We start from the raw sequence: 12,963 nt of genomic DNA on the forward strand, positions 1-12,963 counted from the left end.
GGGGCAGGAGTATACCGAAGATTGTTTTGGAGAACTTAAAAAAAAAAAAAATCTTAAGTAAAGGGGAACCTATTACACATACACAGGGTTATCACACCCATTTATAATGGAGGGTGTTGGATACTGATGGCCTTAATGCTGAAACAGAAATAGTCTTCAAGAAAAGTGAGCAATTCATAAAACCCAGCAGCTGCCCAACAAATAACAAGACGTACTGTAAGAGTTCTTTGGACACACAGGTTTTGACCTGATGTTTCACATTTGCTTTTGCCCCTCCTAGTAGAAAATGGTTAAATGTGGATGCTGCTGTGTATAGATTGCCTTCTAACAGTGTTTATTTCTGTTTATTAACTGTGTTCTTTAATTAATTTGCAGGAGTCGGAAACTTCAGATCAGAAACATCCCGCCTCACTTGCAATGGGAGGTAGGAAATTAATTTAGAATTAAGACATCCATGTTTAAAACTGCTTCTGTTTCTCTTGGCGTCCCCAAGACTCTTCCCCTTCCCCCACCTTTCATTGCTGTGCACACACCACCCATTCTTTTCTGGGGAAAAATCCTTTGGAAGAGGGAACAATAGAGCCTTCTAAGCAATTCAGATAACTGCCTTCATTTCTGCGCTCCGAGTTAACCATAAAAAATGTTGAAATGGATTCTTTGGTGAATGCTGACTTCCTGATGCAGTCACTCTTTGACTGAAAGCTTGTCCATTTCAGACCTCATTGGTGTGTGTGTGTTTGGTAACCTTGGTGCACCTTCAGATTTAAATACTTGGCCAAAATCTTTACAAAAGGTGAACATTCATACAAATTGGTTTTTTCTTTAAGTTTTTTTTCTTCCTCTTTTTCTCCTCTGTAAGTGGGTGTGGCATTGTGGCAAATTGTTTGCTCATATTATTATAGTTACTGGCTTTCCCAACTGTATTATGAACTTGTTACGTTAATACTCTGCAAAAAGTGTTACAATTTTTAAAATAGATGAGCAGGCATGAGAACAGATCTGTTTTCTTTGCTGTTTTTCTTACCTTGTGAGTGTTTAAAACTTTGTTTTCATTTTTTGTAGCAGTAAGTCATCCTTTTACATGAGGGAACTTGGGCGGAGGGACAGAGAAGCAGTGCTGGTAGCATTGCATGGAGCACAGTTGGTCTATTCTCAGAGGGTCTCCGTGCCTCACCTGGCTTTGTCCACTGCTACTTCATTTGCATCGTTCCCTAGCTTAGGAGAAAGAAGGAGGTACGACTTGCCCAGTCCAGGCTGTCAGCTGCAGCGTTTCTGTTGGGAATTGACAAACACCAACTTTTGCTGGCGTGTGCCATCAGTACCAGCTGACTGAAAGGACTGAGCGTCAGAGCAGGAGCATATGAATCAGAAAGACTGGGAATGAACATTGATGTAAGCACTGCTGAGCACAGACAATCAAACAGCATTCACCTTCTTGTTAGATCTTATGCACATGTAGCTTTTACTGCTTGTAGGTAGCAGCTTTCTACCCTGCTTTTCATCTGCTTCCTGATTTACAAATAATTTCCCTTCCCTTCTCCATTGCTTCCAAAATCGTGGTCCCCCTGCCTCACTGTTTCAAAATGCTGTCTTCCCAAAGTTACAGAGCAAGACTTCACACGAGTGGCAAGGACACCACCTCGGTGTCCTGCAGCTGGTTGTACAGGCTGTGTCTGGGCACAGAAGTTGAGGGATCAGGCCCTGTGGTAATTTGTACAGTGCTTTGGTGCTTCCTCACAACGTCAAGGCTGCTCACAAAATGTGTACTTTTCACAAACTTCCTGTCAACTTTTCTTTGTAAATGCAGGGTTTCTGTCACTTCTGTACTAAGCAGGTAAGTTTATAGGTTCTCAAAAAAGTGCTACTGGCAAAGTATGGCAACTGATGCCCGAATTCAACAGTTATATCAAGCTTTCCTTGGGCTCTGTTGTCTTCTGGTGTTGAAGAACTTTATCAAAACTTCCTTTTTAATCATAAAAAAAAAAAAAGCTTTGAATGGTCACTACTGAAACCAAGTCTTTTTTTGCAGTCAGTTACTTAGTAGGGAGGGTAAGTTTGTGTGTACAATATGTACAGAGAGGAGTTTAGGTTGGAGTCATGTTCTTGCATGATATTTTCTGAGAGTGGTATATGTGCAGCAGCCGTGGCAATTTTACTTATTAAATTGTTTCTTATAGTCCCTCTGAGCCAATTGACTGACTTCATCACTCTTCTGTTAATTACTTGAATGAAGACTGACTTCTAATGGGTGTGAAGTTCTTAAGACCAAACCAGAAACAACCAACGAAGGAGATTTCTGGGTTAGCTCAGTCTATTAGCCCTCTTTCAGTAGCAAAACACAGAACACTTATTATCCTGCAACACCTTTCTTTTTATATTGGTATGAAGATCTGAAAAAGAAACAAAGAAAGATTAATGTTCTTGAGATTATTTTTTCTAGAGTAATTGTTATTATGAAGGTTACCTTGTCATTGCATGCAGAAGACACAGAAGCTTCTTAAGCTCTGTTGAAATAATTGTCGTGTTTTGCTCTTTATAGAACACAGGTATTTTACATAGAAACCTACAGCTGTGCCCCAACAAAGCAGCATGCATGCCTCTGTCTCAATGACTTGCAGCTCTCCTAGCAGTATGTGTTACACAGAGGTATCTCTGGGTCATGGGCCACACGTAGGGCTGCAACTCCACAGGTGGGCTCCTTAGTGTATGTGAAAAATGGCCCACCAAATCTCTGCTAAGGAGGGAATCCATACTGTTCTGAAATGCAGCTTGCTCAGGTTGGAGGAGCAGGTTAACGTTAAGAAAACCTTGACTTCACTTTTGAATGAAGTGACTATCCTGAGGACTCATGCAAGAGGTAGTTTGACTCAAAATTATTCCAAATGGGCTGGGAAATAGTGTGTGTAAATGGTCAGATGGTAACAAGCATTTATTAATAAGATTTTATTAAAAAGGTGCCCAAATCCATACCTTTGTTCTTTGTTTTTCTAGATGTGTTTTTGGAGAAAAATGAACCTGCTAGTTTCCTCTTTTTACATAGGTAGAACAATTTCCTGAAATAAATACTGACTTGACAGGCAGCTGTAGCAGTTGGATTTCTATCTGTTCCTCTGCATTTCCTGTGTACTCATCAGACCATTGTGGTGTAAGCAAAATAGGTAAAACAACCCTTTTAGACCATGTTCAGAGCAGAGAGGCTGAAGAAAGGCAGGTGATGACCTGCTGTAATCTGCTGAGTTGCTACTTTGAAACAAGATTTCACACTGAAAAGCTTGCTCTTAAAGTGCAACTGTAAAAGATAATATTCTGATGTATTTCAAGGCATTCGAGGTTAAGTTTGTACAAAACTTGTCTGTTCATTTGTTTGAACTTCAAAAGAAGATTTTTTGCGAGGTCCTGCAGGTTGCAGGGAATTGAGGATGCTTGTACTTCTCTTCCAGCTGGGGGAGATACTGGAGGTAGAGAGGAAGGCAGCATCTCTGCCTGAAATAAGAATACATAGTTCTGGCTGTCGGCTGAGGCTGGAGGTGAACTGCTGGGACTTACCTGGGAGTACATTCTCTGCTCATCCAGGAGATCACATGCAGTTTCCCCTTTCCTCACTGGACTGTTTGGGCTTGAGAACTCTGAACGTGTGTGTGTTTATAAAAGCATGGTCTTATTTGGAGTGATCTTCTGCCTCTTCCTCTGCTTGCATATGAGGTGCACACAGAGGCGGCTCTACCAATCTTGTAATTTGGAGGCCATGTGCATTAACAGATTTTATTTCTTAAATAAAGTACTTTTGCTTGTTATCAAGATTGTTTGGAGGAGCAAAGCCACAGTTAGTTCACCCCTTTTAGTGACAGTGGGTGGGTATATGTATTTCTTCCCTTTCTCTCCTTCATCAAATATGAAGCACAAATTTGATGCTAAGAAGCATGCCAAGAGGTGGGTTTGCTGTACTGCTTCTTCCATCTTGCCTCTTTCTCATAGGAAACAGCTCCCTGGCTTTATGGTCTCTGCAGAAACATTGAGAGCTTTATTACCCTTTCTGGAACTACAGTCTCTTCCACAATACCAGTTTTGACTCCTAATTTTATAACCTCAGGTTGTCTTTCTTAGCTTGTAAGCATTTCTTTGCAGGATAAAACAATGAGATCTCCAGAAGGGAGGTCTAGGCGTGGTGATTTCTAATCTATGATTTAAAGTGGAAGCATCCAGGCTCAGTTCCTGATTAAACATGATGAGAATCCAGGTATAGGGTTCTTTTCCTGAGAAGGAAAAGTTGTGATTTTTTTTTTCTTTTTTTTTTTTTTCTCCTCTTAAGGCATTTTATAGCTAGCTTCTTTGGTGTATAAGATGCTTCAAGAAATTTGCTTTCCAAATATTTTTTCCATGTTTAGTGAATTGCTAAAGAACAGATTTTCAGAACACAGATGGTGCCAGAAACAGCACTTGCTGGCTCAGAGGGAAGGTAGCTGCTGAAGAGTTCTCACTTAACTTCTGCAGGCCTGTTCCCTTACCAGTTTGTTTGGAGCAGATAAACAGATACGGTGTTGGTGAACTCTGTATTAGAAAAGGTGGAGTAAAAGCCCATCTCATGGAGTGTGGACCTGTTGAGCTAGCAGAGAGGCGAAGAAACCTTGTGAGTGTGTGTTTCTAGCTTTGCTGTGAGACCTGTGAGTTGCCTTTGGGGGTAGAAACACGTGGGATGGGAGGTCTGAGTTAGCTCCTCCAAAGGTAGAGAGGTGTCACTAACCAGGTTTTGCTTTTCCTCACTTTTCTGCGGGAATGAAAAAGTGTCATAGTTACACTTAGACCTGGTGCTTTAGATTCTCTATGTCAGGAAAAAGGATTTCTAGATCAGAGTTACAATGTAATTGCATGTTCTGCGTTGAGATCTGTCAGCGCAAGAAGAGCAGAAAAGGCTCAAACCCATCTGCATATATTGTAAGACAGTTTTCATTTTCTTTAAATGAAGTGAGACTATGACTGTGAGTAAAAGTTAGTAAATTTTACACTGCACATAACTTCTCCAGAGTATCTTACTAGCTTTTGTTATTACTTATTAAAACAGCTGAACTGTGTGAGGTTTTTCTTTTGATTGTATTTTTGGTGTATCCAGTTTTGTTTTTGGACTGGTTTTGTTCTGTTATAACAATGTTATAACAGAACAGTTATATGTTCTATAACATTGTTCTATAACAATGTTATAACAGAACAATGTTATAACAGAACAGCAGTGTGAAAACTGCTTTTGCTCTGAATGGTAGCTACTCATGATGCAACTTACTCCAGAATATCAAAGATATGGAGAACAGACAGGTGGGGAACCCTGGTATTTTAAGAAAAGCATGGAAACATTGCATTTAAGAATGAATTAGGATTATACAAAGCGGATAATTCTCATAAAGCAAGTTGTAAAAGGAAGATGCAGGAATGAGATGCACTTTAATGGAAAGAATTCTACAAGAAAGAAATGTCCGTACATTTGATTCTTAAAATATATTGAAATATGAGCTTTTACCTCAAGCCATCTCCAAGAATCATAATTTAATGTTATGCTATAAAAATAATATACAGCTATAAAAATGCTAGTAGAATGCTAAGCATGCACAAATTATTTCTATCTGCTGCTGCTGTCTAGGTGTAGGAATCTTTGTACCATGCTGAGGAAGAAACAGAAGACATCAGGCAGTAAGCTGTGCAGTTCTTGCCAGGTGCTACTAGCCCCAGTCTGCAGGAAGATGGAGAGGAGAGTGCATTACTTGGTTGTATGCAGCAGTTTTACATGTTTGGTGATTTATAACGTGATGAGAGGGGTAAGGAGAGAATTGAAGCTCTTTGAGTATTTCCTCAGCATTCATGTTTTCAGGTGTTCTAGTGACTGTCTTCTGGGAATGTCTTATGAGGCTTTACCCAGAATAGTTTCTGTAGTTTAAGATCACTTTTGAGTTCTTGCCTTGTCCTTCGTTACATCTGCATTTCATTTTAGCCTTGTGCTCTCTTTCACTGTAATAAATGTAAACACAATAAAATATTAGATGTGATTTTGATTGCAAAACCTCATGAAATAGAGATTTTTAGTTTGGTATTGTAATGGCTCGTATTGGCTGCTGTCTGCTTGTAAAGTTAACATCTCACCTGCAGTTGTAGTGTTGCAGTTGTAGTATTTAACTCATGAGTCTGCTGTGGGGAGGCAGCTGTGTAAAAAGATCTGTGGCATTTCCCATGAGTGCAGATTTCGCATAACAGAATTGCTGACTGGAGAGACTGTAAGAATCGTGCATCTCAAACAAAAGTTGAGATGTTGATTGTCACGTTGGTTTTCACCCAACTGCTTTTCCTGTTTGCATTGCACTATTATCTCAAAGGATGGGGACCTACCATCTGCCTTCTTACCTTCTTCTTGTTGCGGTCTCTTCAGGAACATAAGAGCACCCTGGCTGGTCTTGCATCTATGCTTGGGGAACACAGGAGCTTTGCTCTTCTGCCGAAAGGAAAAGGTGGTCCTCCTTACTTTCTGCTCTGAGCAGGGCCCCACACTTTGCATTGACTATTTGTGCAGATTTCCCATCCTCTAGCTGGCCGTAGCAGCAGGTGAGGCAACCTGATATAGGGAAGTGACCACCTCTGTGGCAGACCACCCAGTTTTGCACTTGAGACAACATAACGGCTTATATTGGGGGAATTTAATTGCCTGGCTTAATTATAGGGGGTGATATTTACTGGTATATGTGAGGTAATAAACACATTTTGCAGGTGTTTAAAATGCAGGGTGTGGGAGTGGAGGTCCCCGGGTAAATATATGATATGTTTTTAAGTATATTTCTCACTTGAAGTGATTTATTCATACAAGTGTTGGCTGGAGCAGAGCTGATAATCAGCTTGCAGTTGTTGTAAACAAGGGGGAGAATAAAATGGGGAAAACCTTTATTTTTGGAAGATGGACTCCAAATTTCTACTCAAAATACTCAACTCTTATTTTTTATTGAAGTAAAAAAAAAATAATCAGGAGTTTATTAAAAGTAGCTGATGTTGATTTGCTTCTGTCAAATATGTCCCCATTTTAGAGCTAACGTTCCTGATGCCCCCGCTGGATATACTGTGGTGTGATACGTATATATTTTGCTTTTAGGGTTAGAAAAACAGTACTACATTAATGTTACACTTCCAACTTGTATTACAGCTGCACAAGTAAGATATAGAGAAGTTCCAGGTGAGCTTAGGGCTCAAGAAAGCATAGAGGTTGTCTTCCAATGACGAGAACTAGAAATACTGTCAGTGTTCCATTTCCAAGAAATTGCAGTTCCTACCAGCTCAGAGCTGGTTTGATGAACACAGTTTAGAGGCATTCTTCCTCCTGGGTGATAACTTGAAAGTGCAAGTGAAGGATTTTGGAGCTTGTGCTGTAGGGTGCATGGTGTCATGCAGATGCCTCTGATAGAGGCGGAATGTTTGGCTGAGCAACTTTTGAAGAAGATGCTTAAGTTCCACAGCTCTTTAGCTCAGAACATTGAGTAAGTGGAATAACTGCTGCTTTCTTTGACTACTGTGAGCAGTAAGCTGCAGTGACTTGCTGTTTGTTAACACTGCTGTGGAAGGAGGAGGGTAAGGAGAAGAGGGCAGCAACTGTTTGGGTTTGAGACGTAATCTGTTGTCTCATCTGAGCTTTATGATTCAGAGATCTGCTGAGATTTCCACGTTGAACTATGAGCTGGCTTAGTCAGTGGTGGGCTTAAATGTCAGAGCACAGAAAACTAGTGAGCTGTGAGTTTGATATGTGACTTTTCACCTAAGGCAGTCAGAAGCTTTGTCTTTGTGGACCCATAAATGCAGTCTATCTACATTTTCTTCCAGTGTTGAGATGGAGAAGTAGTTAAAACACTGTTTCAGTGTACCCACTTGATCAGTGCTACGTCTGATCCAGCCTTTTCCTCCTGATCCAGACTTGCTCCATCGTTTTCTGACTGAAGAAAAATTGTTTTCATGGTGAGTTTTTGATCTTCTAGGATACAGAAAGTCATAACCAATGGTCCCTCAACTTTTGAGAATTTTTCCAGCAACTAAAACTATTGGTGTGCAAGAATTCTGGCATTGTCTATCACCACAGGGTTACTTGGTGATGTTAGAATAATGCACTGCTCACAGTCCTAGAGTAATATGATTACTTGTGTTGATGGGGTGGTTTTTGACCTGTATTCTCTTACATGGAGTACATGGATTTAACAGTCTCTACAAAAGTTGAAAAACCTAAAAAGATGCAGAAAGCTTGGTTGACTCAGCATATTTCTTGGGAAACCAGCCACCAAACATTTTATTTAAAATTCTAGAAAGATATATGGGAAAATATTTTGTCACAGGCTCAGCTGCCAAAGCCTTGCTGTCCCTAGTTATTCTTTTCAATTAAGGAGTAATTTTGATCATAGTGCAGCATCTTTATTCAATGTTGTGATGTCTTCTCACAATTACAAAACCATTCAGATCGGAGAGAATCTTAGGAGGTTTGTAGTCCAACTTTCTGCTCAAAGCAAAGATCTGAAATGAACTTAAACTAGATTGATTAGGATTATAAGTCTTGGAAATCTCCAAAATTGAATTTGTGTAAGCTCTGTGAGCGACTTTGTCTAAGACTTAATCATTCTTAGTGAGAATTGTCTTTCTTCCTCAGTGAAGACCTTTCCTGTGTCAGCTTGTGTTTTATATTGATCTCCTACCATCTCTGATAAGCCTGGCTCTGTTTTCTCAGTGATCTCTGTGCCAAGCTGCTATGCCTCTCCCAAAGTTGCCATCTTGGGGCTGAACAAGCCCAGCTCTTTCAGCTTCTCACTGTGCCCAGCCACCTTAGAGGTCCTCTGCTAAATTTGTTCCATGTTATCAATGTCTTTCTGTACTCAAGGTCTCCAGATTGGATACCAAGTCTATGTGACAGATCATCCCTCATTATTCAGCATTTGTTTATTGTTGTTGCCCTCCAGGTAGAAGAGTATTACCTATGTGGAGTACTGTCCTCTGAGCCAGGCTGTCTGGCTGTCTCCAGTAGTTTCAGTTACCTGCTTTGTCAGAAGATGTAAGTAGTAGGAATTGTCTCTTCACAATTATCAGTTGTGTAAGAAGAGTTGAAGGAGTTCTGTGAGTGAGATGTTCTATAGGTAGTAGTAGGAGAAATGTTATGAGCTCTGATTGATTATAGCCAATGAAGGAGGAAAATGTTAACTTCAAGTGGCCTCAATGATTCTCTTTCAATCCATTTACAGAGCATGTGCATAAAGAACAGAAAAGTACATTGAGTTAGAAGGTTTGTATATAGACCTGTATTCTGACTCTTCTGAGCACTTGGAAGAGTATGGGAATAACAACAAGATTTTAGTGATCCTTCCCTATAGCACTCTTGTGGCTTTTTGTATTTTGTAGCCTTGGAACTTAGCAAGCCAGAAAATTATGCCTTCAGGCTTGAGAAATTAATCTAGAGCTTCTGCAAACGTGTTCTTGAACTAATGCAAATGCTTAGCATTCACAATATTCTGCGATGGAGAGCTGTATGGTTCAAAGATCCTTTTCAGGAAGAACCATCACTTTTTGCTTGCTTTGAATTTCTACCAGCTAGTCTCAAGCGCCTCCCAGCTCCTGTATTGGGGGGAACAGCACAGTTGTTAGATCCATAAGGTGCTTCTCCCTCACTCCTTCCCTTATTATTTTAAGGACCTTTGTTCCTCAAACATTACTTCTCCAGGCTGAAGAAGAGCCATACCCTTAGTCTCTGTGTTGAAGCAGGTTCTTGTCTTTTGATCATCTTCACCCCATTCATGGAGATTCTACTAAGTGATTTTTGAGTTGAGGAACTGGATCTGTAGAGCTATGTCATTCATGTTAAGTTATTTTGCTTCGTGAGTATATTTGCTCTCAGAGCATTGTGTATGTCTTGGATTTGCTTCTCAAATAAGGAAAATACTGTAGTGAAACTGGTGGAAAGCTGATCTGTGGAATGGAGTTTGCTGCTGATGTCTCAAGAGATCATGCAACTTTTGTTCCCCATGGTTGTCATTAAAAAAAAAATCGATATTATCAGTACTGCAGATCCTCCTCTGGGCTTGCTGCTGGCTGCCAGGAAACGTTACATTTGAATCATATGCGTACCACATGTTGACCAAACCTTATGCAACTGGCTCTTGTGTAAAGGGAGGGGGAAAAAAAGTGCTTATTTCCAAGGGGCCAACCAGTTTCCAGACCTCTTGATTCTGTAAGGTAATGGCAACAAGCATCTCTTTCCTCAGTCTTGCACCAGGGGTCTGGATTATTCTTTTCTTGTTGATTAGACAGTTGGAAATGGCTTTTGGGCTAGTTTTTGAAGGAGTAACCCTGCTGACACTCCTGCAAAGGCTGCCAGGCTGCTGCTCCTTCTTCAAGCCCACTGCTTCATTACTCCTCCTGCAAGGCTCTTCACTGCCTCTGTGTTCCTCTTCTACTTCCTTTGCATTGACTTTCAGCTGAAGTCTTGGGCATCCAAGACTGATCTTTGCCTCTTCTTGCATCCCCTTCTTGCTTTCATCTAGTGTTACTGGGATATTTCCTGGACATGTGGGGAAAAAGAACAATATGAGCTCAGCTACAGAAAGAGGGAGATGCTTGACCAAGGCGAGCAATGAGGTCATTGTGTCAATGTGTCAAGCAAGTGAGAATGGCACAGGCTTACAGGAAGGCAAGAGATGCTGGCACATCTACCCCAGCTGCTGCACAGTGCTATCTCATGGAGCAGCTAGCTCAGATGGTAGGAGTCCAGATGCTCCTGAGGGTTAGGTCCTTGCTGCTAGTGTGGAGCCTTGGAAAGGAGCATCAAGGCCATGAAGAAAGGTTAGTAAGTGAAGAATATCTAGATTCAGCTAGGTCTTTAATATCTAGCTGGATGCCAACAGAGCTGAAGCATGCTGAGCAGGAGGAAGGGAGATCAAGTTGTGTTAATGCATTTCCTTTTTTAAGTTTTCATTTTATTCTGAAGTCTGAAGCTCCCTCTGATCCTGTGTCTCAAATTGGTAGCCAAGTATATGTGGGCAGAAAAGGAAGGGAATGTAACTTGAAATAGCTATCTTATTTTCAGATTCTTTAGAAGTTGTGGCAATCAAAGAGGGGTTGTGACTAAAAGCCATCAAAACCACTTCCAAGCACATGCCTTTTTGCGGAGCAAATGAGCAGAATTTTGAGAATATAATGCAAACAGGAAAACACTGAAAGCTATAGCTCACCATTAACTTGGAAAGATGGGAAGTTATATTAAAACTATCCTTGTAAACAGCCTTCTTGTTCTTGAGTTCCTTTTTTCCTAATAGGGGATTGAGTGCATGTGTGAGAAACAGATCCAAATCAACATATCTTGGGACACCTTTTATTGGGTGTTGGTTTTCTTTGGTTGCTCTTAGTTAATAGAATCAGGCTGTTATGTGAATGGCAAATAGCTATTTGTGCATATTCACTTGCATAGTTCACTTACTGAACTCAGTTTTCTACTACAAGCAGCCATAAGGCCAATCTCAACTATTTACTCTAAAGTAGAGGCTTATAATGATGTGCTTGTGGCCTCTAGATAGGTGTTCCTTAGCTATTGGTTGCACTGGATGTATACATCCATAGCTGCCATCTGCGTACAGCAAAAAAAAACCATCTGCCTTTTAGGATGTGGTCTTAGCTGTGCATCTGTTGCTGATATTCATGTGTGCTGCTAGGCTTTGTGTAAATTCAGAAAGCTTTTGGTATGGGAAAATCCCACGTACCTTCTCAGCACATCTTCTCTCTTTCAGCATGTTGTGTTCTAGTAAATCCCCATCTAAATGTCTAGAAACGAACAGTTCCTCTAAATGTGAGCTTACAAAGAAGGGATGCTTGCTACATTCCATCTGCTGAACTTTTTATTCTGTTGTGTTGTGAGCATGGGCCAGTAGCAGTCCAGCAGACAGTGTGGGGATTGGCTTGTTATCCCTAGCCTTATGATTCATGGGACTATGCACCCCCAAGTGTTTGCTGGTTTAGTAACACAAACCATGATGACTCCTTAAGAACTTAAATGTATGCATCTTTGTAGGAAAGTTTGCTTGTCCCCTTGTAGCAGTTCCATCCTAACACACATTAATGTGTGTATTGTCACCCAGTAGTACACCTGGGTTTTGTACCCAGGAGATCTGTTACTGTTTTCTGAACACATAGAAGAAAAAATGGGGATACTTGAGACTCGAAGAGGTTCTGCAGTCTGGGACTGCAGTGCAAGTGTGCTGTGGGAATTCATGACAAATCAGTAGCTGGGACTCTGACCATGAGAGCTCCATGGAATTTTTATGAGTGATGACCACATTTAGGGATGTGTGCAGTTGCTGTCAAACAGATATGAACTTATTTTATGCTGCACATACTCCTTATATCCAGCTCTCTGATGCCTAGAGCTCACTGGCTGTGAAATCCACTATGGGATCTATCAGGAGGGTGGAAGGGCTACGGAGAGAGATCTTCGTCTTTTCTCAGTGTAGTAGCTGAGAGGGAAAAGTCTGGTTGTGATTCTCAGTGGTAGAGATAAGAGTCCGTGGGTTTCACTGCTTTGCCATGTGACTTTAATTTCCATGCCCATGTCCAGTGATGCCTTTGTACTTTGTAGAAATGCACATGTTGGTAGTTATTTTGTGTTGTTATATGTTGGAAAGTCGCTTCAGTGTTCATGAAGCAGGTATACCTCTGAGTGGTTTCCTCACCTGGCTAATTAGGTATATTATCTGTGTCAGTGTGAGGCTATGATTTTGTTTACAAAACAGGTAAAGCTACTAAACCAAAGCAGGCTGTGTCAACTGTGATCTTACAGCTTCCCCTAGTTGTGAGGCACTGATGTGCTTGTAAATGTCTTCTATGTCTTACTGTTTAGAGTCAGCAGGTGATCCTCTATTGCTTTGTGAAGTTGCTGTCTGCTGCAAAAGAAAAGACAGGAACAGCTGATTTCCTTCGCAC

General features: G+C 40.8%; 1 protein-coding gene across 2 annotated transcripts in view; it reads left to right on the forward strand.

Annotated features, from left to right (window-relative positions):
• Positions 1 to 12,963, forward strand: part of IGF2BP3 (insulin like growth factor 2 mRNA binding protein 3) — a gene marked incomplete at both ends in the record, with an annotated part of 100,320 nt that overhangs the window by 20,351 nt on the left and 67,006 nt on the right. For both annotated transcript variants that reach the window (XM_079538253.1, XM_079538254.1), the window contains one exon: positions 376 to 424. In XM_079538253.1, the coding sequence (XP_079394379.1) occupies positions 376 to 424 (49 nt within the window). The remainder of the gene's footprint in view (positions 1 to 375; positions 425 to 12,963) is intronic.

Source organism: Tetrao urogallus, assembly GCF_951394365.1.
Source record: "Tetrao urogallus genome assembly, chromosome: 7".
NCBI classification, from domain to species: Eukaryota; Metazoa; Chordata; class Aves; order Galliformes; family Phasianidae; genus Tetrao; species Tetrao urogallus.